General features: G+C 36.9%; 1 protein-coding gene and 1 pseudogene across 10 annotated transcripts; both read left to right on the forward strand.

Moving 5' to 3' along the window:
• The first annotated feature begins 1,672 nt into the window (after positions 1 to 1,672).
• LOC136225452 (uncharacterized) lies at positions 1,673 to 8,358 on the forward strand. Of its 10 annotated transcripts, none has more exons than XR_010687086.1 (13): positions 1,675 to 1,973; positions 2,100 to 2,170; positions 2,278 to 2,536; positions 2,831 to 2,950; positions 3,100 to 3,238; positions 3,797 to 4,482; positions 5,231 to 5,338; positions 5,412 to 5,489; positions 5,565 to 5,684; positions 5,771 to 5,886; positions 6,054 to 6,183; positions 7,483 to 7,569; positions 7,651 to 8,358. XR_010687086.1 is itself a non-coding variant. In XM_066013453.1 (3 exons), the coding sequence occupies exon 1, from the start codon at positions 6,552 to 6,554 to the stop codon at positions 7,374 to 7,376; it is 825 nt and encodes a 274-aa protein (XP_065869525.1). In that variant the 5' UTR covers positions 6,437 to 6,551; the 3' UTR covers positions 7,377 to 7,569; positions 7,651 to 7,775; positions 7,905 to 8,358. The 10 variants fall into 10 exon arrangements, 2 of the variants coding, with proteins under 2 accessions (XP_065869525.1, XP_065869524.1); XR_010687091.1 differs by having other exon boundaries at positions 5,778 to 5,886; XR_010687089.1 differs by having other exon boundaries at positions 3,805 to 4,482.
• A 186-nt stretch (positions 8,359 to 8,544) lies between these two features.
• LOC136227029 (large ribosomal subunit protein eL31-like) lies at positions 8,545 to 9,691 on the forward strand (annotated as a pseudogene).
• The last annotated feature ends 2,001 nt before the right edge of the window (positions 9,692 to 11,692 follow it).

Here is an 11,692-nt window from a genome sequence, read left to right on the forward strand (position 1 = left end):
CACCTACATCTATATGTTATTTTAGGGCCAAATTAGTATTATTTTAGACCTAATCAGGCCAAAAGACCTAACTTTCCAATTCTTCTAATCTTTTAAAAGAAAACGCAGATCTCTAACCTAACCAAGCTAAACAAGTTCGAAAATCTCCAAACAAAAGCATAGAAGGTCGTGAATATGGTCCGGTCCAATTTAAAAGCCGAACCAAACCAAATAAAACCGAACCATCTTGATCCCGGATATTTTCGGTCACCTGTCTCAAAAAATATTATTCGGGTGCTTTCTAAAATAGCCAATTACGTGTTAGATTATACAAAATTTAAAATTTCAATATTTTGGACCTATTAGGTAACTCCCTAATCCAAATTTCTAATTCTTTTTGGCCTGTTAGGCCTTTATAAATCCGAATTTCTAATTTTTTGACCTGTTAGAGGTCTCTTTAAATCCAAATTTCTAATTATTCTTGGCCTCCATAAATCTGAATTTCTAATTTTTTTGGCCTCTTAGGCCTCCTTAATCCAAATTATTATTGTTTTTTTTGGCTTGGTAGACCCACTATAATAAATTTTTTTTTAATTTTTTTACCTGTTCAGCCCTCCCTAAATCCCATTTTTTTTTACATGTTAGGACTATTAAATGAAATCTAACTTAATTTTGAGAAATTGTACATTAATACTTTAAAATTGGTTATTTACCATTCAAATTATAACATATATATATATATATATATATATATAAATTGAGCAAATTCAATTTATCAATTTTTTTTTTTGTTTTTTGTGAAGACACGTGTAAAATCGGTCTCCCAACCAAATAATCATGGGTAAATTTCATTAATGGTGTACAACATTTACCCTATTTCACAGTTTGGTGTACAACCTTCAATTTGTCTCACTAATATATACGAACTTATAGATAACCTCCCACTTTGGTGTATAGCCGGTTAAAATGACCGGTCAAACTGGTCAAACATGCCAACTCATCATTTTTTATTCAAGTTTTTAGTAAAAATGGGACACACAAATTATAAAAAAAAAATTAACTTTTATCTTTTTTACCTTTATCCCTTCATCTTCTCCCCTCTATTTCTTTCTCTCTCTCCAAATTTTTTTCTCTCTCTAACCTCTCTCTTCAAATTTCTTTCTCTCTCTAACCCCCCTCTCTCTCTTCGTTACTTTGGTAATAGTTGAGTTCCAAGTTCAAGAGTTGTTCATTTCATTACTGGATAAAATAAAGATCCAAGTTCAATAGCTCTTCAATCTGCTAATGGATATAGGAGAAGTAAAGTATCCATTACGTTTTCTCCAATTATACTCATTTTATTTAGCTCTATTCTTCTCTTATCGCCTCTCAGTTACAAGTGAGAGTAACAATGGTAGATACACTAGTGGAAAAATGACCATTTGCATCGGCCCTTACAAAATGTGATGTAAAAAGTCCATTTGCATCGGCCCTTTATTTGGGACCGATGCAAATGTTATAACATTTAGCATTTGCATCAGCCCCTTAACAGGACCAATGCAAATAGCTATATTATTTGCATCTGCCCTTTTTAAAAGGACCGATGCAAATATTAATTGAACTATTTGCATCGGTCCTTTAACAGGACCGATGCAAATAGCTGCATTATTTGCATCGGCCCTTAAAGGACCGACGCAAATAGCTACATTATTTGCATCGGCCCTTTAAAGGTGTTGATGCAATTGCACTGTGAAAAATAAAAACAGACTCGTGCTCTCTCTTCGTCTCAGCCTTCATCTCTCTGTAAACACTGACCTTATCTCTTTCTCTAATTCCGACCCTAATCCTTGAGATTATATCTTCCTTCAGCCGCTGTTCATCAATTATCTGCTCCTTTCGATTAACTAATCACTTACCTTTCCTTGTGGACTTCTCTCTGGTGAATCTGCCATTTGTATCTGGAACTTCCTCTCTCCCTCCCATGGCTTCCAGATCTATATAGTCTTCTCCTCTAGGTATGGTTATTCACATCATTAAGAGGGGCGATGTTTCCTTCGATGTTCATACGGACATCTTCAGGTATGACTTCCTCTTTTGGATTTCAGAAACCCTAACTCATTCTATCCGAGCTCTCTCTGCAGATACAAAGCCATGGACGAACTTCAAAAATCTCTAATACTAGACTCTTCCTCTCACTACTCACCTCCTCAAGGTACCAATGCCATTTATATCATCATCGTCGCTGCTGCTCTTCTTCTTATATTATTATTATTATTCTTAAACTTTTCCATCGGCAATCGAAATTCTGATTATTTGTAGGAATTACAATCTCCTGTGACTGGGTTTAGGGAAGATGCAATCAATCCTTTAATCAACAGTGTTCAAAGTTGGTATTTTGGTTGCTCTTAGATCTTTAAAGACTCAGTCAGTGATTGGCTTAATGATCACTGCATCACACAATGAAGCTACTAATAATGGAGTCAAAGTTGTTGATCCAAGTGGTGGTATGCTCACTCAAGACCGTGAGCCCTTTGTGGATGCCATTACCAATGCTGCTTCTCCCCAAGACCTTGTTCAGGTCAGTAATAATTTCAGTAGCAGTTCTAATCTCGAACAACAGAGAATATAGGGAAAAAGAATGCGATTTTCAACTGCTTGCAATTTGGATGTTTTTGATATTCCAGGACGTGTTTGCTTAAGCGTTGCTTATTTTGATTTAGATGATGTAGCATGTCTCTGTAAGTTGTGTTTGGTTACTATCTTTATGTATTTGAGGTTCATATAATAGTTAGTTTTCTTTTCCCTTTTTGATTGATTGCCTAGATGATAAGATTGAAGTAAATCTGATCTTCGCCTTGTCCTCTTTATACAGTAGCTAGATGAATTTGTAAAGAAAGAAAATATCCCTTTTGATGGAGTGCATTCAGCCGAGATATTGTTGGGAAGAGACACAAGGCCTAGTGGTGAATCCCTCCTTGAATGTGCCAAACAGGTAAGTCCTCCCTTTAGTTTTCATAAATTATGTATGTGTTTTTTCAAATGAAAGTTAGTAGAATTTGTTCGGGCAAGGTTGAAGTATATGGTCTTTTGCCTTTTAATTTATCTCTGTGAGAAAATTTACTGTACTTTTTGTATGCGAAGGGAATTCATTCAAGGAGCACATAATTTTGACATGGGAAGTTTTAACTACTCCACAATTACATAGGATGGTTTGTGCTAGAAATAAGTGTATGAAAGCAACTGAAGCTGATTACTACGAGCAGCTATCCAGCTCATTCAGGTTAATTTAAGATTTTCATATAAATTTACTGGCTAGATGCACAAAAAAATATATCAAAGAAACTATCCATAGGCATGAATCAAAGCATATGTAAAATACAAAAAATTGTTGCTTTGATGTGCAAACCAATATCCAAAAGATCCCATACTACATATTAAATAAACAAATAAAAGTATTCCATTTACTTAATTTTGATGTAGTTGTGGACCTTAAAAAGAAAGAATGATTTGTTGGTGATGCCAAGGCAGTTGTCAATTTGACATAACAGCTTTTGTCACCACTTGATCACTACTTTGTTTTTTCAGATTCTTCCTTCCATTCAATGATAATGACGTGTGGTTTCTTAGTCATAATAATCATAAGCTTAAAGGATATGTTGGTGTTTGAAGATTTAATTTTGGTACAGAGTCCTGATTCTGAACTAGGATTTTCAATTACAAGTTTTTATAGAACAGCTATTATGACTATTCTTGATAACTTCTATGGATGCTAATTGTGCTTTTATATACTATGACAGTGATTGGTTGGAAGACGAACTAACTGCATGAATGTTTCTAGTTTTTCAGGTGTGTAAGTTTGGATGGAGATGCTGACCGACTTGTTTATTTTTCTGTTGTGCCAAGAAATAGCAGCAAGATTGCTCTTGTTGATGGAGATAAAATACTATCTTTGTTTTCTCTATTTATAAAGGATCAATTGAGCACTCTTAACATATTACAAACAAAATATTTCATTTTCTCTAAAGAAGAATGCTTGAATGGGAACACTTCCTGTTGGTGGCCTTGTCTTTTATAATTATAGCAATCATTTTGATCATCTTAATCCGCTGTCGTTTTTGTTGCAAGCAAACTACTACTGATGTTGCTGTTCAAGCAGCCAGAAACAGTACGGAGAGCTTCCGCTTCCAGGACGGGAATGCAAAGCTTCATCAAGGGAATGACTTTGATTTAGAAGGCAAAAGAAGAGGCAACTATTATGTTTTCCGGCGAGGGATTTCGGCCAGACCTGTATTCAACTGGGCTGATCATCCAACGCTTATTACTGACGCAGTTGAAAATGGATGGTCTAGATTTGGGTTTACAAGTTTTATACGGTCGCCGTCAACGCGAGCATCCTTATTAGGCTTATGCGCAGTTGGTGATTACGGAAGAGAAGCAGAGACAGAGATTAGCTGGGAAGTTTCTCAAGGATCAGCTGATTTTATGCAAAAGATTAGGCTAAATTCCTGAATTAAGAGAATCAATGTAAGTAATTATCCATCTTTCTCTGCTGCTTCTGTGATAAGAACTACTTTGCCTTTACCAGGGCCGCCATTGGGGAACTCAGCTTTTCCTTGACAGGCCTATTTTGAGATCACAATTTTGTATAGCCAAGGGGATGATCATGACCAAATCTCCAAAGGGGAAAAGACTAAACTTATTCAAGAAAAGTCCAACCAAAATTTTCATTCAGAATCTTTAATTCATATTAGTAACAGCCATAGATTCAATAACATTGAAGAATTGAAGCTTGCTGTTAAAGATGATGGAAAAGATGAAGCGGTTGCACTATCTTTAGGCCTAACTACAGGGGGCTCTCTTCCTTTGAAACTTCCTGGAACCTATCCTGGATCCATAGGATTCAACTCCAATGGTTCTGTCTATCTTGTTGGTGTTGCCTTGAGAAGTTCAAATATGTATTGAAACGAAAGCATCTCCATTCTCATTCTCAAAAGTCATTTCATTTGGTAGAGATGGGTGTACCTGCGTTTTACATGTGGCTAGTCAACAAATATCCTAAAATTCTTTCATATGCTAAACAAGAAAAACTAGGAATTTCCATAGATATTACGTCTCCTAACCCAAATGGAATCGAATTTGATAATCTATATCTTGAGATGAACGACATTATACATTCTTGCTTTCATCCTAATGATCAAGTTACTTTTCTGCTCTTTCTATATCTTCATTTGCTTGCTCATATCTGATAATTTACTACTTTTACTTGCTGCAGTCTTCACCACCAACTACATTTGGTGATGTCTTCAACAACATCTATGAATATATATTGATCATATATTTAGCATTGTAAGACCCCGGAATCTACTCTATTTGGCAATTGGTGAGTTCCTCTCTGAATCCATGTATATCCCCTTTTGTTTAAAGTTTCTAACTTTTCCTACATAAATATGTAGATGGAATTGCTCCAATGGCCAAAATGAATCAGCAAAGATGCAGAAGGTTTCGCGCATCCTGGCTGGAAGAACATCAAGGTTTGATCATTCATATGTACATTGTTTTATTGGCTGCTTGTGTTTTTCTCATTTCAGTGTTCATTTGGTCATCAGGTTATACTTTCAGATGCCAATGTTCCTGGAGAGGGGGAGCACAAAATCATGTCTTTTATCCGCCACCAGCGCACTCTACCTAATTATAATCCCAATACGCTCCACTGCCTCTATGGTCTGGTATGAACTGATTAATTCATGTATGTTCTAATCAACAACTAGAACATATTCAGGGTTCGTTCTCACCGCATCTTCACTACCTGAAGGATGCAGATCTCATCATGTTGGCTCTTGCTAGACATGAACTACACTTTTCCATACTCAGGGACGTAATGAAGTTTATAGTATTCTACGAATTAATAGTTGGTTGGTTCACTTTGAGGTTGCTATTCTTCCCTTCATACATTTCTTATCATTATCCTATTTCAGAATACGCCAACCAATAATGTTGTGATTGTGATTGTGATTGTGATTGTGACATCTATGGAATGGAAATCTATGAGTTTAATTTAGCCCTTCAACTTGACCAATTTCTGTAATGGTTTATAGGGGGGAGGATGGTGCAACAGCGTATCAAACTGCCTTACTCATAAGAGAACTCGTTTAGGTTCATCTAAATACATGGGGGCTGAACTTGCTTTTTCTGGTATTATGAACAACAAACGGCAATTCAATCCAGGTACTACTAGAGATGTTATATTTAAGAGAATTGAAATTTAACATTCCATTTTCACTATTTTTATATGGTTGTGTTGTTGTAGATTTTTACAATTGGAACAGAGTTAAGATTAGATACTGTGATGGTGCATCATTTACCAGTGATGTAGAAAAAGTTGACCCTGTAAGACACTTCAATTTAGCAGCCAACCTTGTTGAGATACTTAGGAAATTGAGAAATATATATGTATATGTATTGACATCATAAAGGACATGTATGAGGGAGTATGCACGAGTGTACGTACTAGTGTTGGGAAAACTGAAGAGTTTCCTATTACGATTGGAGTGCATCAAGGTTCCGCACTAAGCCCATTTCTTTTTGCCATCGTTATGGATGAACTAACAAGTTCACTTCAAGATGGTATACCATGGTGCATGCTGTTTGCAGATGATATTGTGTTGGTTGATGAGACGAAAGAAGGAGTGGAGATGAAGTTGGAACTATGGAGGCAAACTCTAGAATCTAGAGGCTTTAAGTTGAGTCGAAGTAAGACAGAATATTTGGAGTGTAAGTTTAGTGGCCGTAGGAGTAGGGAGGCAGGGACAATCACCCTAGATGGGAGAGTTGTTCAGGCCTCGGATTGCTTCCGGTATTTAGGATCTATTATCCAAACGGATGGAGAAGTAGATGGAGATGTTGCCCATAGGATTAAAGCTGGTTGGTCGAAGTGGAAGAGTGCTACGGGTTTCCTTTGTGATCCCGGCATGCCTAATAGATTGAAGGGAAAATTCTACCGGACGGCAATTAGACCAGCATTGTTATATGGTACGGAGTGTTGGGCAGTGAAACACTGCCACATCCATAAGATGTCGGTGGCGGAGATGCGTATGTTGAGATGGATGTGTGGTCACACGAGAAAGGACCGGGTGCGTAATGAAATAATTAGGACAAAAGTAGGGGTCACATCTATTGAGAATAAAATGAGAGAAAACCGACTAAGGTGGTTTGGCCATGTGAGACGTAGAGCGCTTGATGCGCCGGTTAAGAGAACCGAAGAGTGGCAAAGGGATGTAGTGGTGAGGGGTAGGGGAAGACCTAAGCAAACTTGGAGGAGGGTGATCGAGAGTGATATGAGTTTATTGGGAATTGAGGAAAATATGGTAGTGGATAGGACGGAGTGGAGGGAGCGAATCTGTGTCGCTGACACGACTTGATTTTCACGGTTTTATATGATGGTTCATGTTAGCCGACTCCGAATCATTTCGGGACTAAGGCTTTGTTGTTGTTGTTGTTGTTGTAATCAAATAGTAATTTGACCAGGCTACTAATCTTCACTTCAGAGGAGCAAGGATTTGGGTTGCTGTGATTGAGGAGTTACTATCCTTGGGAATGAAAAATGTTGAAAATGTAAGATTCAAATATTTGAAGATGTTTCCACAATCCCTTATGTGTTATTTATTTTGTCTTGTACATGGCATGGCATGGCAGGCTCTTCTTTCTGGTTGTTCGGCTGGCGGATTGGCTTCCGTTTTGCATTGTGATAGCTTCAAAGCTTTACTTCCTATGGGTACTAAAGTAAAATGCCATTGAGATGGTGGTTATTTTGTCAATGTGTAAGCTCTTTCATCCGACCTTATCTCGTGATGCTATGTGTATCCTAAACTTTGTTGTTTTACACATGATATCATTTACATTCATGAGAGGCGTCTCAAGATAACTAAACATTTAGTTATGAATAACAGGAAGGATATTTCAAGAGGATCATATATACAGAATTACTTCAGCCAAACTGTTTCATTGCATGTACTTATCTCTCTCTTTACCCCTTTCTTCTCTAGTTGTGTAGATCATCCCGTTTCTAGGACGTGTAATTTTTGTAGGGATCAGAAAAGAATCTGCCTTTATCCTGTACTTCAAAATCAAAACTACCTGGATTGGTATGTGAATCATTTGTGATGTTGCTTACCATATCTTCTAGTTCTACATTCTTATTGATACTTGACAATTCAGGGCTCGCTGTTATTGCCACTTGTTTCAAACTTGGAGCTTATTTTTTAATTAATCTTTTGTATCTTGCAAATTTTGATTAGGAATTCAGAATCTCTCGTAGATAGGTCATATTTACTTTCATTTTATTTTCATGTAAATGAATATTATAAGTATTCTTTTCTCCATATTATTGATATCCTATAGAGCTCCATTCAATCCAAATTTTTTCGTAGGATATTGAAATTAAATTCTGGATAAATAAATAAATTTATTGCTGCAAATAAATTAATTATTTGCATCGACCCTTAAACATGGCCGATGCAAATGACATCGGCCCTTAAATATGGCCGATGCAAATGATATAATCATTTGCATCGGCCTTTGAAAGGACCGATGCAAATAAAGAATCATTTGCATCGGCCGTGGTAAGGGGCCGATGCAAATGATTGTGTCATTTAACGTGGCTCACATATCATTTGCATCGGCCGTTACAAAGGTCCGATGCAATAGAGGTAGCCATTTGCATCGGCCTCTTTAAAGGGCCGATGCAAATGACCACCTCATTTGCATCGGCCGCCGGCCGACGCAATTGCATTTGCGTCGAGGGCTTTTGCATCGCATCGCGGCCGATGCAAAAGGCCCTAAACGGCCGATGCAAATGGCCATTTTTCCACTAGTGATAAGACAAAGGGAAGAAAGGACGAGGTGGTCACCAGAGAGTATACCATCAATCTCCACATGCGTTTACATGGCTGTACATAAAAGAGATAAGGAAGTTCGCTCAGAATGCGATGGGTACAAAAGATGTGAGGGTTGATGTCAGGCTGAGCAGAGGGATCAGGAGCTCCCAAGGAGCTCCCAAAGGATTAGGAGGTATAGGCACCAAGATTATCGAGGATGAGGATTAATCCTCCAATATTTGTTTTTGAAGTTTTCAGCTTATTATAGGCTAAAGATTGAAAGGGAGCTTTTATTAATTTTAATTTACTATTTTGATCTTGGTTGTAGAGTCATTATTTTCAATGTTTCAACTTAACAATGTGGACATGAAAAAAAATGTTTTCTCCAAATATCAGATATGGATTACACCTCCTTTTGATTCTCACACTGACTTGAGATTACTTTCATTTGAATTATGTAATTTTAGGGATTGAGGGCACAACACAGAAACCAGCTTATAACCAGATCATTTGACTTTCCATAGTTTCCAGCCCAAGTATTTTCGCAGGATGAATATGAACATGAATTGGTTGCTTGAGTTCTAAATTTGCATCAAATCCAATAAAACTTATTAAATAAAAAGTAACGAGGGAGAGGAGTTAGAGAGAGAAAGGGAAAGACAAAGAGAGAAAAGATTTATAGAGAAAGGGAAAGATGGAGGAATGAAAGAGAAAGATGGAGAAAGGGACAAATAATAAGGGTATTCGAGACATTTCAATTTTGAGGGTTCCACATTTTTAAATGGAAGAGAGAAAAATGATGACGTGGCGTGTTGATTGGCATTGACCGGTCATTTTTACCGGTTGTACACCAAAGTGGGAGATTACTTATAACTTCGTACATATTAATGAGACAAATTGAAGTTTGTACACCAAACTGTGAAATGGAGGAAATGTTGTACACTTTTGATGAAATTTACCTAAATAATTATGTATTTGCCGCTTGTTTTTAATTTTCAGTCTTAATTTCTTATACAGATTAAAACCATCAATTTGTTGTTAATTTGATTATTTTTATGTGTTATCTTGCACTTTGGTTGTATTTAGTTTTTTTTTTTTTTTTTTTATGATGAAGAATTTTGTTATTGCTGTGAATTTGCTTTTTATGCTCTGTACTCTTTAAAAAGCAGACTTTCTTTATGTTTGTTTATAGCTTTTATGGTACAGTTTGTTCCATTTTTATCCAATTTATGGGTTAAGGTAAAAAATACCCTCTAACGTTTTAGATCAGGATCAATTTTATCCCTAACGTATAAAATAGTGCAATTTTATCACTAATATTTATAGCCAAGAGCAATTTCAGACACTATTATAAAACACAAATATTTTTGTTGATTATTTTGCACCAATTGCATATCAATTCGTTTTAAAAAAAAGATTTCATGTTTTTTTCTTTTTGTAATTTTTTTTTGGTAGAAACAGGAAAAGAAAAACAAACAACAAAGAAAGAAACCTAACCTGGGATCAGTCTAGGGAAGCTAACCTCAATCATATCTTCTAAAAGAAGAGAAGAGAGAAAAATAGGAGGATCAGAAAGGGTAATGACGCCCAACATCCCCTCATGATCAGCCGCCGCCAAGCGATCAGCAACCCGGTTCTGCTCTCTGAAAATGTGGCTGAACTTTATGAACTCAAAGGAAGAACATAGCCTTTTAATAGCTTTGATAATGTTACGACTATTAAGACAAATAGCATGATTATCAGAAATCATTTTAATGGCCTCCAGGTTATCAGACTCCACAGATAACATTTTCAAACTCAGACTCTTGGCAAGCTTTATACTAGAGAGAATACCCAAAAGCTCCGCTGAAAAGGAAGAGACCAACCCCAGATTCTGGGTGAACCCAGACAGCCAGGCGCCCCCAGCATCTCTAAGAACACCTCCATCAGCAATCTTCCCATCATTGAGGGGTAAATTACATACGTGGTGTACAACCTTTACCCGTAATCACACTTTGGTGTACAATCAAAATTTTGTCACACTAAACTGTACAACCTTTTAGTGACCTCCCACTAAAGTGTACATCAGGATAAAATTATCGACACTCAAGGACGAAGCCGATGACCGTGGGGGCTTCGGTGGGCTTCGGCCCCCACGGGCTCTGGGCTGGATCCGCCCCTGCTCCGACTGACTAACTCCTCCAGAGCTCTTAGTTCAGATTTACACTAAAATCAGAGATTGCCCATTTCTTTGCTGAATCTTTTTTGGGACTCCAACTCTTATCACTCGAATTGGAACTGAAACTGGCTCGCTTATAGAAGGAATGGACAAATACTCACTAGAAGGAAGAAAGAAGCACTTCAACTCTTATAACTCCAACTGCACTGGCTGCGAAGGGAAGCTTAAAATCCCTAGTGTAAAAAGCTTCCTCCCAATAGAACTCTCATTCGCTGGAAATATCTTCTTTCTAGAAGAATGGATTGGATTTCTCCAAACCTAGCGGTGCGTTTTCGCCGATGGAAGTAGAGCTAATGGCCTGAAATCGAGTGTGAGAATGATAAATCGGGAATTGCCCAAAAGTCGGTCGGTTTGTTGAAAAACTTCAATATTGGGAAATTCTTTTTTTATTATGAAGGGTATAAAAGTAATTTAGTGATATATAGGATCTTTTTTTAATTTTTGAAGAATGAAAATTAATGAGGTGTCACGTTTGACTAAATAATTAGAAGTAAAATCGCTCTTAACCCAAAACGTTTTTGAAAAATTCAGACTTTGTTGATCTTAGTGCTTAAAATTGTATTAAAATAATATCAAATGAGGTTATTTTTTTGGTTTAATACATCATTTGACCCTTGAATTTGTTCAAAAGCTTGATTAGTCC

This window comes from Euphorbia lathyris, chromosome 4, assembly GCF_963576675.1.
Source record: "Euphorbia lathyris chromosome 4, ddEupLath1.1, whole genome shotgun sequence".
NCBI classification, from domain to species: Eukaryota; Viridiplantae; Streptophyta; class Magnoliopsida; order Malpighiales; family Euphorbiaceae; genus Euphorbia; species Euphorbia lathyris.

Excerpts from the sequence above, each read along its gene's own strand:
- LOC136225452 (XM_066013452.1), top strand. The coding sequence starts at position 6,552 with ATGGATGAACTAACAAGTTCACTTCAAGATGGTATACCATGGTGCATG.